Source organism: Dermacentor andersoni, chromosome 7, assembly GCF_023375885.2.
Source record: "Dermacentor andersoni chromosome 7, qqDerAnde1_hic_scaffold, whole genome shotgun sequence".
Classification (NCBI taxonomy): domain Eukaryota; kingdom Metazoa; phylum Arthropoda; class Arachnida; order Ixodida; family Ixodidae; genus Dermacentor; species Dermacentor andersoni.
Genome location: NC_092820.1, coordinates 135,832,796 through 135,852,598, shown reverse-complemented (window position 1 = coordinate 135,852,598; position 19,803 = coordinate 135,832,796). Strand labels below are relative to the sequence as shown.

General features: G+C 41.8%; 1 protein-coding gene across 6 annotated transcripts in view; it reads right to left on the bottom strand.

Moving 5' to 3' along the window:
* Positions 1 to 210: 210 nt before the first annotated feature.
* Positions 211 to 19,803, bottom strand: part of LOC126534563 (kelch domain-containing protein 3-like) — a 118,429-nt gene continuing 98,836 nt past the window's right edge. For 3 of the 6 annotated variants that reach the window (XM_050181827.3, XM_050181829.2, XM_050181825.3), the window contains exons 9-10: positions 17,126 to 17,204; positions 211 to 16,090 (exon numbers count right to left, since the gene is read on the bottom strand). In XM_050181827.3, the coding sequence (XP_050037784.1) occupies positions 16,027 to 16,090; positions 17,126 to 17,204 (143 nt within the window). In that variant the 3' untranslated portion in view covers positions 211 to 16,026. The remainder of the gene's footprint in view (positions 16,091 to 17,125; positions 17,205 to 19,803) is intronic. The other 3 variants (XR_011895828.1, XR_008613064.2, XM_072289341.1) reach the window with 3 other exon arrangements.

Genomic DNA, 19,803 nt, shown 5'->3' with positions numbered 1-19,803 from the left:
GTAAAACACCGAAAATGAAGAAAAAGCACAGATTCCTTTCACGCTCCAAATGATGAGAAGGCTTTCAAGATATACTATATTCCTCGAGACTTCACAACTTAGCTGCAACGCTTTCTGGAGCAGAAACCTGTGCACGTCCGTTGTGTGTCAGATTCTGCAGACGGCAAAAATAGCTCACATGGACGCACAAAGGAAATAAGATTCGAGACATCAAACTTTTCTTCCTTTTATTATTTTTTTACTTCATTTTCATCTCCTTCCTTGTATAAATTAAATGAGGAAAAGAAAGCCACAGCATCACATATAGAGGTGGCACTGCCGCAACAACAGACGCGTATCGAAAACGGCCGTCGATCCAGAAAACAACACCGCGTATAGATGAGCGCGAATAAACACGCTTTTCGGGCCACATATGTGCGAGTGAGCCACTTGTATACAGTCGAGAGAGAGAATCGTCGGAAACACTGCGTCACTCTGTACATCCTGCCCAAGACGTGTGTGCAGAAACATGAAAAACCCTGCGCGTGTGGGCACTGTCGGCGCGAGTGCAGCTTCGGCGCTGGAGACTACGCAGCAGCTAGGGAACACGCAAATGTGTAATAGAGGTTACCTGCTGTCACCTGCTCATGCATATACTGTGTGTCCCAACTAACCTTATCCAAGGTGCTAGAAGAAAAAAAAAAAAGAAGGATGTCGAGGGATACGGTTATAAGACTTACGGTTAGGTCGTCCAACCTGTGACAAACACCGCATCTTTCACCGTGTTTTATTTCGCTTTATTTTTTCCAACCTGTGACAAACACCGCATCTATCACAGTGTTTTATTTCTCTTTATTTTTCTTATAACAACTTGGTTAACGTTAGCTAGGACAGCCCATAAAGATTAGATGCACAGAAAAGAGGAGTGAGCAAAAAAAAAAAAAAAAAAAAAAACACAGGTCATTAGAGGAAGGAAAACGGGCGTTCGTAAGTACGGCCGTCTGTCCCTTTCTCTACAACGGTGCTGCACCAGAAGGTATGGAAGTTCGATGGGCCAGTCGTGGTTTGAACCAAGCATTAACCTGCCCTGAACAAGAAATGTGCTACTCTACTTTTATGTCACACTTCCACAACGCTTTGTTGTGCTATCGCCTGCACGTGCGCCTGATTGCAATTTGTTGTTTCTTAGGGAAGTGAAGGTAAAAAAATATATGGACTAGCAGATAAAAATTCGGGAAAGGTGAAATAGGCGCTGCTTGTGAAAAGTTTAGATGTACGCTTATGCTTTCACATGAAAGAAAAGTTAGATACCACAAAAAGCCCACGTATCATGCACAAGAGCAAACCGCACTGCCGGCCGACCAGTCAACCTCAAAATTTGAAACACTCCGATTTAGTTTTCCTTTTCATTTTTTTTCCTCATGTAACAATGCACGATTTGGGAAAGTCTTTACTGTTGCTTTCAGATAAACACTTGTATAATATAAATAAAGCCTAGATTTTTTAAGTGTTTTTCATAGAAATATATCATTTGACTACCCATTTGTTTGACACGACTTTCAGTGAAATCCATTCGTATGTCTGCATTCTAACTTTTTCTGTGTGTGCAAGCACTGCGATACGTTAACGTACATATAGTCAAAGGATGTCTTTCCATCAACTCTCTAGACTGACAGTTAAAGGTTAGTGGTAACGATGACGCTCATGTTTCAAAGACCCAGTCTGGTTTTAAGCGCCTTCTTTGGTCATATGCCCCTGGATGTTTACCTGCTACGAAAACGGAATACAGGGGCACATAGTCTGGCAATCTCTAGCATGGTTGCTTGTACGTGATCACAGTACATATTTTAGCTGCCTTCGTTGCCATAGCAACATCCTGCTCCACACGAAGACATATATACAAGCATTTCACCTAGTTGTGACTACGACACAGAATATCAGGGTGCGCTAACTATCCAAAACTTTACAGACAATCCACTGCATGTGTCAATACTTCTCGTAGGAACTGATATCATCAGGGTTCTTTTATACACTCCGAACTTCCAAGAAAGGTACGTGCCTTTCTGCACTCGCTTCACCGCATGTGCATGGAATTAACACATTTCCGTGATGATATTACCTGCATGCTCAATACGATTCCTTGATACTAGTTGGTAATGAACGCACATTCACTAAAGCCTATTTTGGAAAATACCGACATCGGCATGGCAACACGGGATATAATACGGCAAGATATCACGGGCGAACAAGTTCTGCGAGGCGAGTGGAGCAGATGTGCGATATGTGCATAATTTTTTCCCAAAGGACTAGATCTTGCATAGCAGTTGACGGGAAGTAGCGTGGAAAATGACGCGCACACAGGAGGAGTCTCTCTCCCCCTTTTGTGTGGGCTTTTTTTTTTCCCTCCTATGCGATAATATCCCTCGACAGCATTTTCAGAGGTCCATTTGGCACGTATATAAGCACAACGCAAAACTAGTATGTACTGAACAGCAATGCGCCGAAACCAGCCAGTACAAGTCCACGGTCACTGATTATCAGGCTGAGCAGGCTCCTCGCACAGAAGCGAGCCGATGCTCGTGAGAGCAAAACCTCCGATGACTGCAAAGTCCAGAGATCACGAGCAAAGCTACCACAAGTGCAACCATGGGTTTCAAAGCTGCGACAACGGCAAAGCGTGTGTGCTGCCCGGTCTGTTTACGCTGGTCCAGTGGTTGCCACTTGCATGGCGCATATACCCCGCGACAGCGCTACCCCGTGACAGAATGAGTTCGTTCAGTTCCACTTATTGTGTTCGTGCCAACTACTTGTGTGCGCTATGGCTGACTTGCTACCAGGTGATCGTCCTCGTGTGCGTGTGTGTGCATGCGTGTGTACAACTTTATTTTTCGGAACAAATTGAACTAGGGGTGGGGCACCTGGGCAAAAAGCTGCCGCAGCAGCTACACTGGCCTAGGGTCCGTCATGTATACGGCATTGGCGTTCATGAACATTTAGATACATCAATATTGAAAACACAGATATATTTAGCAGATAATCGAAATGCGACCATCCAGCAACATATTTCAAGCGTTCAGTGCAAGCCTGACGGATGTGCAATCTACTCATTCCTTGTGCCAGATGTTCGGGCAGAACGTCTTGTCATACAAGAGCGTGCAAATATAACTGTGCAGCCCGCAAGCAACCAGCCTAGACTTCGGGCATTATATTATGCGCACATTAGGCAGTCCTCTGGCCAATGTGTATAATGTTGCACTGCTTGGTGGGCAGCACTGCAGTACAATGCTGTAAACGCACAAGTCATTCTTTCACCCTTATGCAGAGCCTCTAGGCCTCGTCTTGTGCTCATTTACTTTTTCGCATGGAGACTTCTGAGACGTTCCACATGGCCTGGAATGATACTGCCTACCTTATGTGGTATGCATCGTCACTAGGGGTACAAGAGGCAAAAATTTCCATTTGCAAGGGTTGCTTAACTTCAGTTATCACATCTAGAACAACAGTGAAAGAAATGTTACGCATCCCGACTGCAATTAGCTTGATTCAACATGAATCCTTGACTGGTGCTACAAGCATGTCACGACCACAATGGTACCTGCAAAGCGAAGCAGCAACTAGAGTGGTTCCGTGCAATGCATCCCGCTGGTAAGACAAAACGAAAAAGAAGGGCAAACACCAACCTTGTTTTTGCACACAGCCCCGCTCATACAGACAGTGCCCACATGCGCTAGGCCAACAAACGTTACACCAGATGGAACACCCAGAGTATACACGTCAACACATAGGAGGCTAGTAAGCCAGGATGCCTGGGGCATCACACATCCACTCAATATGCATGACAGTCAATTACAACATGGGCAAACCATCAGTTGGAGCTTGCTCCCAGGAAGATGTGCACTTGAAGATGCCAACCATCTTGGCTGAACGTAAGTGGATGCCATGTCGCAAACGTCCTCCTCCTCAACTTTGACCCACAGATTGCAGCCGAATGGATCACGATGGCATAAACAAAGCACTTTGGATGGTGGATCCTACTAGCTCACCTTTAGAAGGAAAAACAAAAAAAGAATTTTGGTACAGCATGCTTTTACGCATTGCATCTACTTAACCTTTCGAGTCAATAAACTTGGAGGCAATGTAACAAAATGCCAAAAACCAATGGCAAGTTTAGAACAGAGAAAAAAGAGTCAATTTCTGCACCACCTGAATCATTTAAGCAGATAATTTCTCATATTAATAATTCAGGTGAAACAAATAGCGAAACTTTCTAATTAAATATACATATATGAAAGAAAAATAACTTTCAAATGTCGAATCAAATACCGAAATGTGTTCCTTCTAAACAAAGCAAAATATAAAGGTTCTGCAAGTTCCGTTTGCAACAAAAGAAAACATTTACATTATGTGGCACATATATTGCCTTTAACAGCTGAACGTCAGGTCAATTAAGAGACTTGTAAATGAGAAACAATGAAAAGGTGAATGCATCTGGTACACCAATGACTATAACAGTAATGATTTAATCAGCACTTATTACATTGGTCTCTCTTCTTGTAGACTGCAACAACTGTTGTTGTCCCTAATAGTATTCGGACAGAAAGCAATATTCTATACCTTTGAACAGTGAATTCTCGAATCAAATACGAAGCAAAGCAAAGACTATTTGATCAGTATTTGAAGCTTCAAATATTTGCACACCACTAATTAAAAATCATCTGCGCAGCTGTTAGAGCCTCAAGCACACCTTCCTGGAAGCAGCTTCCACACTCCCGACAATTGCCAGCAGCGAGAACAGCGATCAAGACAGTCCCACAACACACACTGTGAGGCCACACCTTCTAGCAACCTGCTTCTATAAACAGGATAACACACACAGTTACAGGTTCAACCGTGTTGTGAACACATATACGTCGTTTCTTTCACACTTTCAAGCTATACATATGTCGCATTGTGCGTTAGCTAACCATATACAAACACATGGATCAATACCAAGATAGATGAGAAGAGGCATCACACTCGCCTGCATTGGCGAAACATGACCGTGGGCCAATGGATACACTATATACACTATAAACTCTCCTTCGCAAACCAAAATAGACGTCAAAGGAAAGGGAAGAGGACCCAAGACAACCCTTGACAGTAGTAACCGTTACGTCATGTACGAATTGGGAGCCAGAGCCAGTACAAAATAAAATACCTGTGCATGTGTAGCCACATGTGGGTGATAGCCGTCAACAAAGCCACAGCTACAGAGGATATCGAGAAAGCGCAGCTCTTCTAGGAACTACGGGGTTCTTGACGTGTGCTGTCACCATGATTTGTTCTCAAAACCAGACACTCTGACAAGAACACTTCTGGTTAACTCACAATTGGCCGTGTGCAATGTGGTTGTGAATAAAGAGGCACAACTCTGGGCAAGAATCATGCACAATATTCTGCATCATCTCAACACAATGTCTACCCAGTGCAACTAAAAGTAAGCAGAATGACGACAAACTTTCTATGACGAACATTGTAAGGGAAGCCAGTACAAAAGTAGCAAGCAATGAAATTAACAACCCCGCACTACAAAACAAAGGATCACAACCTCCCAAACTACTAAAGTTATGGCCGCAAGCCAGGTCTTGTTAGCTTTGATCAGCATGTTTCACTTATTGTGTAATGCAAATGGGATGCAACATTTTCTTGTTGTACCGTAAATACTTTTGACAGCCTGTGTAGCCAAAGCTGCATTAAAAGAGCTCAACTTGCACTCAACACGCAGGAAAGATACAGCACTCAAGGCAGTAGTAGCAAACCAAAGAACATATTACAATGTGGTTACATTTAACACCTCTCTACGCAACACAGACACCTGAACAGAATCCAAGAAGGGGAAAAAAGATAAAAGATAGGACAACCAAAGATTGTGCCATACAGACTAAAATCAACCAAGCTGTTTAACACTTTATAAAAACATGGGGCCCACACACACAACCATTTGGATTCTTGTCGCAATCTCCGATAGGAGGCTCAAGACTAGCTGTTACACCCTGTTCAGAACTACTCGGTACAATGCAGCAAAGGCTAGAACTTTCCTGTCAGCCAGTCAGTAACGAGAGCCGATTGTGTGTTCCAAGAAAGGAGGGTTCACCCGTTGCGCACTGCTAATCCTTCAGTTGACATCGCACAGAGGTTGATCACAGCAGGACAACAGGGGAGCCCTTCTCTGTTCTGGTTGGCCAACTCAACCCGTACTTTTTGCTGTGCTGCACAGACTTGCTGAGATGGAGTACAAGTCTTCCCAAATAATAATTATAAATAAACCTCAGCAGTAAGTTGCTTTTAGTTTCAATTCTGCTTCCTTCTATAAATATTTGCAGAAAAAATAATGCAACCTGGAAATGAAATGTTGAGGTCAGTAGCAACACACAAGCAAGGACTGGAAGATGCAAAACTGTAGTGTATTCCCTTTTGACAAGGTATTAATACTTACGTAGAGAATAGTTATTATTCAATGCGTGTCTGTTTCATTTCACCTTGTATTCCACAAAAATCTCTCTACTCGCTCCTATCTCTCTACCTATCAGTCCAAGTTGCACCATTACCAAACTGATCAAACACACCTACAAGGTGCAGGAGCACAGGGCAATTAAGTTATTTACATCTTCCAGTCATTGTTCTTGAGGCACTACTGCTTCGAAGAGTAACCCTGACCCAACGATAGCCAGAGTTGCCATTCTTGCACTGCGAAACACTACAAAGCGTGGTATTGAGTATAAAATAACACAGTTGACGCTGCTTCTGCACACATTATTCTGCCCCCAATCAAGGCACCCCACCCTCTATCATTAGGACTTACTTCACTGCTTTACCTTCCAACTGTACTGTAGTAACACGTGCGTTACTGAATGTAAAGGTATGATGATTGATCACCACCATCAGCCTTTTCTTATGTCCACTGGAGAACAAAGGCCTCTACCATTGATTTCCAATCACCACTGTCTTCTGCCAGCTGACCCCATCCTATGCCTGCGAATTTCCTCATTTCATTACACCACCTAATTATCCGTTGTCATCGACTGCACTTCCCTTGCCTTACACCCATTCTTAACTCTAATAGACCACCTGGCTAACCTGCCCTATGTACTACATCCCTGTCCAACTTCCACATCTTAATCTCAACTAAAATACCTGCTGCCCCTGCTCTCTAATCCACACTACCACCTTCCTATACTGAACAGTATTATTCTATCTTTAATAGTATTAATATTAGTGTTAATAGCATAGTAGACGTAGACTAATACAGTGGCATAAAACTAACAAAGGAATTACGTGCTTGAGCACATGAAACCCCAGTGTGCCCTTGAAATCAAGGTCATGCATCACGGGGGTCTGCTATGGCTCATGAAAAGTTATTGAAACATGCCATGTTCAGCCTTTGGCTCCTTTACGATAGTCGAACCATGATATAACACAGATATAACGAATTATCGGATATAGTGAAGTAAATAACAAATTATGTCATTGTTATTAGTGTAACATATACTATGCATTTATAACGAACATTGGGTATATCAAAGCTATTTTTAGGTCACACGCGACTTCACTGTAACGGGATTCAACTCTACAATGAATTAAACTTTTACAGATAAAGAAATTCTCTAGGATTGCGCTGACTCTGTCAATACCATCGTGTCGCAGTTGGTTTGTGCAGGAACCACAAGGTGGTGTTGTCACCCACCTTTGTTCTCGCATTTTTTCTGACTTATCAAGCCTCCACTCGCGGTAAGAGCGTCCTTTTTTTGGTATTGTAGATGAGTAATTTACTTATACAGCTCAAATTATTTCTCTTTATAGTGTTTCTCTATGTTCTGAGAAGCCCGACAAGGCCAAGCACGTGAAAGTTGCAAGCCGCATAACAGAAGCCAATGTCTGTGCTTGTACTGGCTGAGCAATTGCTGACGAATTATTTAGTTAGCGATTGTGCAGTCGTCGCGATATTGTACTCCACTACACATGTGCCTCGTCTACACAGTTACACGAGGAGCAAGTAACTGTTCCATGCATAGCCAGTTGACGGCTTCATAATGTCGAATTTGACAGCAACGTCAATAACCAGTACTCATTGTTGCATTTAAATCAAGCCTCTAGTAAGGCAGGCGCAGCTCACCAGTAACAGCTAGCCTACTTCGGCGAATTCCGTGCTGTTACTGCGTTCAATTACTGGCCGCCAGTAACATGTGGTAAATGTAACCACAGAGACCTTTGTTTTGGTCACTAAGACAGCTGCTTTATAACCTACTTTAATGTCCAATAGCAATGTCCGACCGAAATGCAGTCAGCAATAAAATGCAGTGCTACAATCGTGTTGAATGAAATGAGCTGGCCCTTAATGGTGGATGAAGAAAAAGAAACACTTGCCGAGGACACCACTACTCAATTCCACTTGACAAAATTTGCAAAACGTGCAAACAATGTGCATGCAATGAGGCATCTAAGTAAGCGAGCAAAGCTGCTAACTAGGAGAGTTGACAAAATATGTTACTGATGCATCAAGCCAGATTTTCAGCATTAAGAGGAAGCTTTAGCTCGGGCTCAACTCTGACGCAGCCTAGTCAAATACATGTAAAATGCAGAAAAGTTTTTCCGAGATTACCCCTGAACTGATTTTAGTGAAGTTTGTTGCATTTGAGAGAAAAAGGTCAATTCTAGTGACTGTTGGAACCGGAATTTTGATTTAGGGCTTGAATATTGTTAAAAGGATTTTCGAAAATCTGCAAGTTAGGAAGAAATAGAAGAACGAGTTTACAAATAGCTCTGCATCAAAACAGATATTGCGGTTCTGTAAACAGCATCAACTAGATAATTGAAAGCGGACACATTTAATATGTCACTTTACATCTTACATGAATTTATTATGTTGTCTACAAGAGTTCTGCAAAAGCTGTATTGCCATATTACTAAATTCTTTGTGATTCATGGGTAAGATATCCATTTTGTCTGCTTTAGAGGTACTATTAGATGCAATTCACATAATTGTGATACCGCTTTTCATTGCGAAGTTAAAGAGTTGTAAACTTGATAGTTTCGTTTTCTAAACATTTTCGATGTTTGCTACTCTTTTCATAAAAAATTTATGGTCTAAATCAAAAATTCGAAACCAACAGTCACTAAATTTTTACTTTTCTTTTAGATGCGACAAACCTTGCCAAATTTGGTGCAGTGGTTACCGAGAAAAACGAATTCTCCTTTTACATGTATTTAGATAGGAGCACCCAAGCTAAACCTTCCTCATAAGAGAATAGATGTATGAGCTTTTGTTTTCTCATAGCTCCTTCCGCAAGAATGTGATAAAATGTTACAAAAGCTGCTGCGCTTATAGTCAGGCGTGAACACAACTGGTTTGCAAGCAAGCACCACAATGGCAGCAGACACCATCCAACAAAGACGAAGTGAAATATATAACTTTAACGCTTTCAAACTCAATACTAGGCCATGGAATACTTGAAAGAACATCCCTTATACCATCCCTTATACCAAATGGCATGTTTCGTTTTTCCTGAAAATTATCAATACTAGAAGCAGCAAAAAGACAAAAGAAAGAGAGAGAGGAAGATACAGGAAAGAAAAGAAAAACTGCTGACTGAAATGCAGCTTCCTTGCATTTTCGAAATGTATTTCAGCAAAGCTTGAGCCACGGATGAACAATAAATGTTTCAGAGACTGCAAAATTTAAAGAAAAATGAAATCTGCCTAAGTAGTATTGGCTAATTTACATATTGCAACAAGAGTAAACTGACAAGCATAACAACCACTGTCAAAATGCAGCCCATAAATCCTTCGGAAAGGCAATGAACACCCAATCTCCACTTCACGCGAGTGATATCTGTGGCCAGCGGTCTAATAAAACCCTGCATTGTTGTCATTCAACTCTACCAGAAAAGATGGCGATTTCCATCTGAACAGAACAGTGTCACATGATAAACTAAAAATAGCTGAGCCAGTGAGAACTGTAGTGAACTTCTTCTTCAATCAGACATCACTGAGATGCCCATTCTTGTACTTCTGATGCTGCTTTCATCGTATATTGCATTTGCCTTTATAGTAGGCCTTTCACTAGTAAACTTGCGTACATATCTGGCGGTGAAACTGCTTGCTTCTTGTACTAAGACCCATATTTTCTTACACGATGTATTTTCACACTGCTTACATGACAGCTCGTCTCGACCTTCTAAACGGGAGCAACCTCTCTTAAGACATTACGCCCCGTTGCGACCTGTGCACGCGACACCTCTTACGAGGTCGCTCTGGACACGCGACACTAGAATTATGCACTTTCAAGAAATGCTGGGCAGGCTAACCAACCATGGACAGCTGAACCTAAGGGTGTGCAAGAAAGTAAAAACATTGTCATCACGTGGAGCTTCCGTTGTTCAATGTGAATAGATTCCTGGCACTCTCTTCCACAAGTAAGCTTGCCAAGATGCGTTGATACACCTGGTCAGTGCGCAAATCAGTGCATGATTGACAGAAACCCTGCAAATTTGGCATCTTGCTAAGAATAATGGAGTCACAGGCGAACTTCGCACTTATAAAGCGGACATCAGTGACATAAGCACGGAGATTTCCGCCCAACTGAAATATTCTGGGAAAATGGACCATTCTTCTGGCAGCACACCATGCCACCGTTAACATAATCAATTGGCACAGTTGTGTGGTCACTAGAATCATCATGTGGCATGATGACAAAACATGTCAGTCCATTCATTTTTTGAGTTACACTTTCAGGTCGAAACGAAGGTTACCAAGCACCGTGAGAAAAAGCTCCGCAACTTGTAAATACCTTAGATTGAAATCTCGAATCATGAGTGGCAGCTATGGGATGGCCACATTAACATAAATGACTGCACTAGCACAAATAAACATATTTAGCCCAGCACATGCAAGCGTGAAGAATAGTGCTACTGAACTCTCGCCACTGACGAAGTCAGAATTTTTTTTTTCTGTGATCCTGCAGGAGCTCCGAACATGCAAGACATCAAAAATCATCACTCAGGCACAAGCACTTGAAGGAATGATAAAATGACTATGAGGAACTAGCACCTAATTTTTTCAAAGCGACACTAAATTATAAAGCTTAAAAAGAAATCCAGCAACAAGCGCAGATACAAGTGCCTACAGCTTCTCTTGTTGAATCTTAATGCAAAACTGGCTTCCAAGTTAATTTTAGAACAGTTTGGAGCCAGTTAACTCACATTTGGAACTACAAACCAGTTAGGCTTAACCAAACACACAGCCCTGGTGGAGAAACACTATAACTGCCTGCCATGCGATCGTCGTCGCACACTTTTCAACATGTAATACCAGAGACTGTAGCCATCAGAGCTGTCTGGTGGAATGGTGATGTACTTAGGATGGGACAGCGAGTCTTATGGCGATGTTTTCTTTCTGGCACATTTCAAAATGAAGCTTGCCTCCCTAAGAGGGTCTACCTGCCTTCGTCTCCAAAGTACAATTTCCCTTCTTTGCACGTAGCTGCATTACTGTTGCGTTTGGGCCGATTTCAGACACCTTCGATGCCACCAACTTGCATCAATTAAAAATTTCCACAAACTGTACATTTTTAAAAAAATTCTTGTAAATTCCAATATTTTAATATTGAATAAGATACTTTTCAAGACAAAAATTATAGATTATGACACATGGATATGTAGACGGGTATTGATCGATTCCCAAAATTGATCTACCAGTATATATAGGTGAAAAGATACATGCACGATATATTTGCTTCCGCAGTGACCGAGTGGGGCCATTTTACAGAAACACTCGTCCACACCAGAGAAGCCTGGACATCAAATATAGGCCAATTTCAACTCTTCGCACCTAATGTATGCTCCCTCATCAGCAGTGTTTACCACTTTAATCAGCTCTGGGAAGCCAAAACGCTTGAGCACCCTTGGGCAACTCGCAATCATGCTGCTTTAATATGCATTGATAAGCGAAGCAAAACTTGGATCTCCTTGAATCGGCTATAATTTTATTTTGAATTTTTGCAAGTCTACTGTGCAGGATGCAACAAACAAGTCCCATCGATTCAAGCGCTTGCCATTATAAATAGTTTCATCACAAATGAACAGAACTGTATGGCAAGATTTCATTCTCACTTACAGCTGAAGTTGCGTATCTTATACTAGGAGCATCGAGGATTGGCAAACGGTCCCTAAAAATTTCCTGTGCAACCAAGACAGTTCCTCTACTTTTCTTTCCTTCGCTCTTACTTCCCTCACATTCCTAGTGGAATAAGCCAGCTTTAAGAAAAGAAAATGAGCGACAATATTCGCAGGAAATGCGCAGCTCTAGGTCAATTGGGAGGTGACGGCAGTTGTCCTATTGTCCCCAGCTTTTGCACGTGTAAGCATACCACCCGATGGCTTGATAAAGCAGGCTGAACGTCACAAAAGCGTCACAATGTCACTTTATGCCTTCATGCCTTGTTTGTTCTCTAAGTCGCAAGGTTCTACAGGTTGATGTCTACTGCATGCATGCTTCCATTAATACTTGGACGAAGGTATGCGTGTGTACAGGTTAATTAAACGACACCAATGCAACAATTTATAAATTTTGTGTCAGTGCTCCTTTAAGCTTCCTTGGAATAGCAAGCGCTGAAGCAGAGCGGTGGTCCTAGGCTCGACTGCCGGATAAGGATAATTTTTCTTTTTTTCCATTTGCAAAGTTTGTTTCTCAGAAAGACATGAAAGTTTATATTGTAGAAATAATCAAGTAGCTAGAACGTCTTCAAAGCTTTCAAGTCTAAATTCCACCCTACATACTTTTGCAAAGCATATTTGGTGGATCTCCAGTGAATGTTTACTTTTCTTTGACAATCCATTTTGGGAGACCATAGCTTCAAACAGGAATAAACATAAACAACAACAACAAAATATCCTTAAGCAAATGTTCCACGTTGCCATGGTTTCATTCACCACAATGTTACGTCCTCAAGATGGTGCTACGGCTGAATCCATTCTACACCACTAATGCTACATATTATTCCAACCACATAACTCCCAAAATTTTTCCCAAATAAACGCAAAAAGCTTCACAATTTCTTTATTCCATAAGAATTTTTTTCACTCAACACACAGTTTTATCCTTGATTTCATCCCAAATATTCAGGAAGGAAAACACAGCACAGGGGCTCTCCCTCAGCATATGTGCAATTTTTGAATACATTCTAGGGCCTTGTTGATACTCTCTGAGAAACTGTACAAGGAAAAACATACTTGGATTGTATCGTCTAAATAGGACATTTCCAGAGCCTTCAGCCACGAGAGCACAAATTGTGAAGTTGCGTGAATTGGGAATGTATCCATGAGGTTCTACTTCGATTGCGTAGACCCATGATAATCAAAACAGAAATAGCCACACTAAATACACGTGCCAACAGCACAGCTTCAAATGAGTTGACTGCGTTTCGCTTTTGACGAGAAAAGCAAAAATAATAATTGTGGCCTGGACAAACAGGACTCGTAGAAGCAGTACTACCATACCAGTACCAGCAAGTTTAAACCATTCAAGTAGCAGTTGTCCTTAGGGAGACCTAGACGTCCAGCATAAAGTACTGCTAGTACTACTGGTATGAACTGCAATACTGGTACAAACTGCTAGGATGACTACATGTCAGGCCTGGGAGTAAAAGGGTTAAGATAACCAGTGTAAATCACTTTGAAATAACCTTCTTGTTTAGAACTCGAACTAGGACCCTTTCTTCAATTCTAATCCATGAACACAAGAAAGACACGCTGCTGGTTTAGTTAGCGCATAGCAAGTAAACAAGAGCATTCTTGCATAAACCAGACCCCTACAAAAATAGTACGCAGATAGAACACACGTGCACATACTTGTGTGTATTGCTTTTGTGGCCAACTGGTCGATGCAATAATCTTCTTATTTGCTGACACGAACACAATTCCACCTTACTTGTACAATTCTTGTACTTCTACTTGTACAATTCGAGCAGAACAAAGAAGTCAGGCCTCCCACGAGATGTTGGGGAAAAGTTTTGCCGAATACAGCCCAGAGAGAAATGCGGCATGGCCATCTACACCAGGTTTCATCTTTAAAAGGGTGCTGCGGAAACAAAAATGCTGGGACGCGAAAGACATAGCTTGGACACTGCTTGGCCTTGCATGCGGTCATGATTATGAAAATGAAGGCGTTTTTTTGGAATTTAATATTTACTTGACCCTTTTCAAATGGCACACCTTGTTCTGATTTTATCCAAAGACGCGAAGTGAAGCGCTGGCCAAAAGAGTAATGAAATTTAATGACGTTTCAGCATCACTAAATTGCGAACAAGGCTCCAGTATTGACAGCCTAAACTTGAATTCAATTCAGTCTTTATTTTCTCTTGGACATCACCAAAGTTCCCTACTCTTTTTGTCTGTGCTTGATTTTCTGTCATTGGAGAACATGCATTTTCCCAGCCAGACAGGTAGTCGTCAAACTTTGTATTTCACCTTACACTGATGTTCGCTCAAGTGTATGAAGAAAACAAATGTAGAATAACAAATGACAGGCTAATAATGAGCACCCGACCTAATCTTTCTTCAAAATTCAGCAACTTGCCAGAGGTGGTGTTCACATTTAGTGTAAACGTAAGCCATCATGAACACTCATGTTTTAATAACTGCACATACTGTTAATAACTTAAACAGGGCCCTAATAGCCACTTAACCTTCATGCAGGACTAACATTTGTCCCCACATGAGGTCCTCAAGAGGTCTTTGGCTCTCAGAAAAAGGTCTCAGTCCAAAGCCTACACTTCCTGCCATTTCTGTGCATCCCCCGTTTTGAGTGTCCTAAGAAACTCCACGGGAACCGCAAGGAATTGTGCGCCTCGTCTGAACAAAGTCTATTTACATTTCTATAAGTTACGACTCACAATAATTACGACTCACAACACAGTCAGGTCCATCTGTCATGTGCCTTGATATTAATGCTTAATTTTCACATAGCACACAATGACCTTAGGCACGACTTTTGATCAACAGCAAAAAGCTCCTGCTTCCCCATTCGAATTGTGTTTAAACCAACCATGATTCACCCAATCAAGCCAACCTAGTACTTGCCACTTGAATTTAGCCATGCTTTCTGAACCTCCTTATTAGCCGCAGTGACATAATTTCATACTTAATAACAGTTCATACTAATCTAGCATGCAATGACTTGGAAGCACGTCAATGAACGAAATAAAGAAAGCTTTGCAATGGTTGATCGGTCACAGATTATTACCAGTTGCATGATGCCATCTAAATAATGGTTAGCACTTGTCTAATGGCAAACTGGAAGGTCAAACTCAAATATTTGCACACCTCTGCTATTTAAATGGTGAATCTCTCATGAAAAAAGAAATCTATACAGAAAACAGCAAATAAACTGCAAAGAGGAATGGGCTCTTAGACTTATGAAAATTCTGTGAAAAGAAACACATCTTAAGCTGGTCCTACAGCTCTCTTCGGTTGAGCTTCTCTACCTCCAAAGGAAAAAAGGGAGAAAAAAACAAAAAAAACAAGACTATGTACAGAACACCAAAATACCACTGCGCCTACTTCCTACAGGGTTAAAAACTCAAAAGAACCTCGAGCAAAAGTGTCTTTCGTCTTCAGCACTAGAAAACACATGTAAACAGCATGGTGGCGACGAGACCTCAATGGGGAACAGAAAAAAAAAAAAACTATCAGCCAGCTCGAGAGAACAACAATCGCCAGCAATCGCTGCTTTCACAACCACACTTGGAACATCAAAAGACGCAACCCTTTCCAAGAGCTTGAGGAACATGTTTGCACATTCTTTTCTTTCAGACACCCCCCTCCTCGAGATCACCACGAGCTCGGTGACCATCCGCTTCCCGACGAGCGCGGTGTTCCAGAGCCCCATGTCTCGTCCACCGAGTGAGGAGAAGGAGATGGCCTGATGATGCACGCCGCCACTTATGTACAAACTTCGCCACCCGTCGCCGGTGGCTACACCGCAAGAATGCGTCGCTGCAGCAGTGGGGGCAAATCAACCCGTCGTCTGCGACGGGCGTGAGATGCTGTTGTTTGTTGTCATGGCACTGATCTCCCACCTGCAAATGCGACCTCTGTTGCAAGACGTACACACTTAGCATCTTCGTTGCAGTGGGCGAGTGTGGCCGCCACAGATTACTGTCGTACTTCGTGGCCTTTTCGAAAGTTTGTGCCGAGCGCGGGAGCAGAATACACTAAAAGTCACCGCGACTTGATCACGTATGGGACCGACTTTTTTCTAACTTGAATTCTATCCTGTGATGCTCCCTCCTAGTTCTTTCACTCCTCTGTGTTTATCCTAATACCGACATACCACAGAGTTTGGTCCTGTGTTTGATATTGTGAGCAGCATCATCGTGCTAAAAAGTCATGCCAAAATTGGCACGAGGTGACCGAGGAAATGGAACCCAAACGTGGCTGTAATAGAATTCAAACGACGCAGACAAGTCATCTTGGCAAAACGTTGATTTAAAGCAACATTTCTTGCTCGATTAATCCTCACGGTTGCAATAACTGCAATAGTAGAAGTAAATGTTTACGTCTACCTTGTAAAAGTTAGAGCAACTATGCTACAGTGATCTAGAAGGGCATGCTAACACTTACATACTTTGTTGAAGTGTTGAAAGCCAGTATGGAAATTATAGAGAGCCAGTGAAGGGGAACTGCAGCACCACCATTAACTGTAGAATCTGCTTCCCCAACTCGCTATGCACTATACATATGGTTACCATAGATACAAGGTAACCGTAAGTGACAAGTCGCAGGGGAAAAAACAGTAAAAAAAGTTGTCGCATAGGACAAGTAAGCTAACAATCACTGCTGTTAATGTTAAGCTTCTGCCCTGACAGCCCTTAGTAACGAATAATTTTTTTTTCCCTCAATGCTAAAACTCAAGATTACTCAAGTGAAGTTACAGCTGGCCAAATCTGCAATTAGCATCTGCATTTTCACATTCTGTAGTCATATTACGAATATGTCTCTTTCATTAACATGACCACTGCCACGGTCTCAATGTTACAGCTGAGGACATAAATGATGGTGCCCAAGACCACTGCCCCCATACGTGTGGCAATCACAATCACATGACAGCTCACCTGATGTCCTGTGGCAAGTGGCTGATGTCCATACGTGCATCTATGACAGCTAGCAGGCACAGGGTCTTCAGTGTTGGTGCTGCGATGACACAGAAAGAAATAAATTCTTCTTACTCTGCTGGTTCCTCGATTACCTTCACTGAATAACTGCAAACAGCAGTCATTAAAGGGACACTGATGAGAAAAATGATTTCACCTGTATTAGTAAATCAACCTTCTATAATACCGAACCCACCAGTCTCACTGCGAGAAGAGGCTTCGTAAGGAAGAAAAGGCGCAAAACGGAAAGGCGGGTGGCAATGCCACCTTGAAGTTTCCGAACCAGCTTGCCATGACGCGATAGATTTTGATGGATTCTGCAATGGCCTAGTCATTTCTTTATCTGTAAAAATGGGTGGGCTACAGTAGAACCTTGTTGATGGGATCCCGTTTCGTACGATTTCCCAATACCACCGTTTACAATGAACACAAAAAATGACTCAGCACAGTTAGCTTTTTTATTTTTTTTAACTGTTGATACATACCCGGAAAACACGATCTTTCGGCACCGACATTCAGCACATGGCCAAACTGCGGTCGTATGTTAAGTTTTCTGACTGCTAGACCCCATGTAAACAAGAAAATGTGCAAGGCGTGTGCAGTCGAGAACAGTAGCCGCCTGCCCCAGCAGCGGCTTCCCCGCAGTACTCGCCTGCCCAGGTCACGTGAAAACGCCTGTATGAACTCAGTTTCCTATTTCGGTACCAGCAAATTTCTTCAAAGGTTGTTGCGTGCAATCAGTCCCAATAATCCGACTGCGATAAGCATCTTCACATATCTGCATCACAGCACAGGTGGCCCAGTGCCATTGCAAGCATACTGCACGCTTTTGATAGGCAATAACCCAGATGTTCCATGCTGTTGGCATCGCGAAGCGAGCGTCATGTTTTACTCTGGCGGCATCGTGTTCCGCTGTCATCCACTAGCTCGATTTCGTTTTGGTTTACCGTTGCCGTCTTAAAACACTACACAATAGGAAAACAACAATGCACGTCTCGGGCTGCTCAGATTTAACCAGCTCGACGTGCGTCCGCACCTCATGCTGCAACTATTCCTGGCAAGTAGGCACATCAGAACTTCTGGCCAAAATACTATGTTCCAACAAGCTGCTGACCCAGGTCGAACTCAAGGAGCGCAAACATAAGCTCACCAAAGTCATAATTAAGTAGATGTCAACTGCAGTTCAGTCTGCCAAATTTTTATGTGACTTTGGATCGTATGCTTCCCCAGCTTTAGTACAGAACGTATAAATGAGGGTCTACAGTCTACGTTACATTGTGTTCTAAAGGTGCAAAAGCTTTAACGTGGAAAGCTTCAGAAACTTTTACTCGGCCAACAATGACACAAATATGACAAAATGCTTTGAAATCCATGACGTTGCTCCATTGCTAACTTACCGGCTCTGGGGTTTCGGGGTGAAATTTTAGAAAATTTACTTTACCTTCATTTCTTTTTATACATTCAACTTATTATCACAAAATTATTGAAAGTAGAGTTTTCAAAGAATACTTTAAAAAGTTTGATATAGGTAAAGAATTTGGCACCAGAGGCACTGGTGTAAGTAGAAGGTGAACAATCTGATGCACCAGATGGCCAGGCTGCGCAATCATAAAAATCCTTCATGAGAAAAGGTGCCTCTCCCAAATTTGCTTGAGCATGTTTGTGGAGTGAACATTTGGCGAAATATTTTAATGTGCAATCCATTTGTGTCTCAATTATAAACAGCACCGTTTTACGATTGACATTGCCTCCCTCCCCCTAGCAGCCGTCCTTGCAGACTGTTTCGTTCAGCTGTCTCTATTTGCATTTAAGTTAGTTGGATAACTAAGTTATATTTGGTTAGCTAGTTCAGTATGTTAGCTGATAGTTGATTAGTTAGCAAGTTAATTACATTTGCTTAGTGATTATAGTTAGGTAATAATTTTGTTATTTCATTTAGACAGCTTAGTTAATCAGTTGGTTAGCTTGGTTAATGATTAATTAGTTTTGTTAGTTCCCTTATTTATTTAGTTAGCTTAGTATACTACTTAGTTATGTAAGTTTATTGACTGAGTTCGTTTTGTTCTAGTAGTTTGTTACGTTACTCATTGAGTTTAGTTAGTTAATGTAGTTATTAGATTAGAAGGTAATTATTAGTTTGATAATTCGTTTTGTTTTTGCCTATTTAATTAGTTATCACTTTGTTTGCTTTGTTAGTTTGGTAATTAGTTGGTGATTAGCTTAATAATTAAATAATGAGTTTGTTAGCTTTGTTCATTTGGTAATTACCTATTTGTTTGGTTAGTTAATCAGTTGGTTAGCCAGGTTAGCTTGAAACGCAGGTTCTTTTAATGTGCAATTACATAAAAGTGCAACCTGAACTTTCTCTGTGGTCAGTTTCTAACAATGAAGTCATCCAAGTGTACAATATGAATCATGAATTAAGCTGCTATTGGGAACGGAGTTGAACCTGGAAATGAATCAAGGTGTTGTAGTTGTTTCAAAATCGTTCGCATTTAAGTTTGTGAACACTGTACAGAAACGGCAGCAATTTGCACGTTGTGTTGACAGTATTCACACGCCGATAGAGGCAGTCGACTCTCGCGCAATAGCGAGCACACGCATAGAACACCTGTGGCGTCTGTTTGGCACCTGCTTCC